Here is an 885-nt window from a genome sequence, read left to right on the forward strand (position 1 = left end):
ACTTATACACGGACTAATGAGGGGGATATGAACCAGGTGTGTGTAATTGACAAGACAAGACAAATGGAGTGATGAGATGAGGAGCGGCGGTGGCTAGAAGGCCGGTGACGACGAACGCCGAAGCCTGCCTCGAACCAGGAGGAGGAGGCAGCTTCGGAGGAAGTCGTGACACTTTTATATTTGTGTTTTGTGTCACAGTGCCACCGTCCAATAGCGGACGACGTGGGCGGCGCTAAACCATCCAGCCACTCAGCCACTCAGTTGAACCCCTCCACAATAAACTGCAAATTCACCCCTCACTTTTCTCTCTCTCTCTTTCTCTCTCTCTTCAATGTCTGTGATATTCCACTTTTACGCGTCATAATGCCAGCAGCGGGTTTGAATTATTGGATAGAAACTACATTGCAACACTGTCAGAACGCACTTGGAGTTAATGCTCAAATCTCTACCTGTCATTTTTATCGGAACTGGGAAGTTAAGGGATTAGAAAGATGCAAGGAGACTGTCTGTCTTGTCAGTGATACTGACATGGAAAACAAAACGGTTTTGTTGATCAGCCTCATCTTGTGATATTGGGCGGTGCCGGCACAGTGTGTGATGGGGAGGTACGTCTGGTGGTTCTGTTTAAGAATGTTGGTTCTCAACCTGAGTCCACGCTGCTCCGCCGTCATCCTGGAGTCCATCTACTGGAATTCTTCAAACACTAAGTACAGTACAGTCAATTCTTTTGCGTGAAGCCGCTCAATGTTGTTGTGGAAATATACTGGAACTAAATACATCTGTTATATCGTCAACGTGTTGGATTTTCATTTACATTAGCTACATAGATTGTCTAAATACATATGGTGAAAGGATTGTAGAAATGTTGTCCAGATGTATCAATAT

The 885-nt window shown here is 45.1% G+C and overlaps 1 protein-coding gene across 1 annotated transcript in view; it reads left to right on the plus strand.

The window, feature by feature from the left end:
• Positions 1–303: 303 nt before the first annotated feature.
• Positions 304–885, plus strand: part of LOC121577198 (ephrin-B2a-like) — a 16525-nt gene continuing 15943 nt past the window's right edge. Inside the window, exon 1 of the mRNA XM_041890960.2 lies at positions 304–707. Within this exon, the coding sequence (XP_041746894.2) occupies positions 598–707 (110 nt within the window). The 5' untranslated portion in view covers positions 304–597. The remainder of the gene's footprint in view (positions 708–885) is intronic.

The sequence above is a fragment of the Coregonus clupeaformis genome, unplaced genomic scaffold (assembly GCF_020615455.1).
Source record: "Coregonus clupeaformis isolate EN_2021a unplaced genomic scaffold, ASM2061545v1 scaf1568, whole genome shotgun sequence".
NCBI lineage: Eukaryota > Metazoa > Chordata > Actinopteri > Salmoniformes > Salmonidae > Coregonus > Coregonus clupeaformis.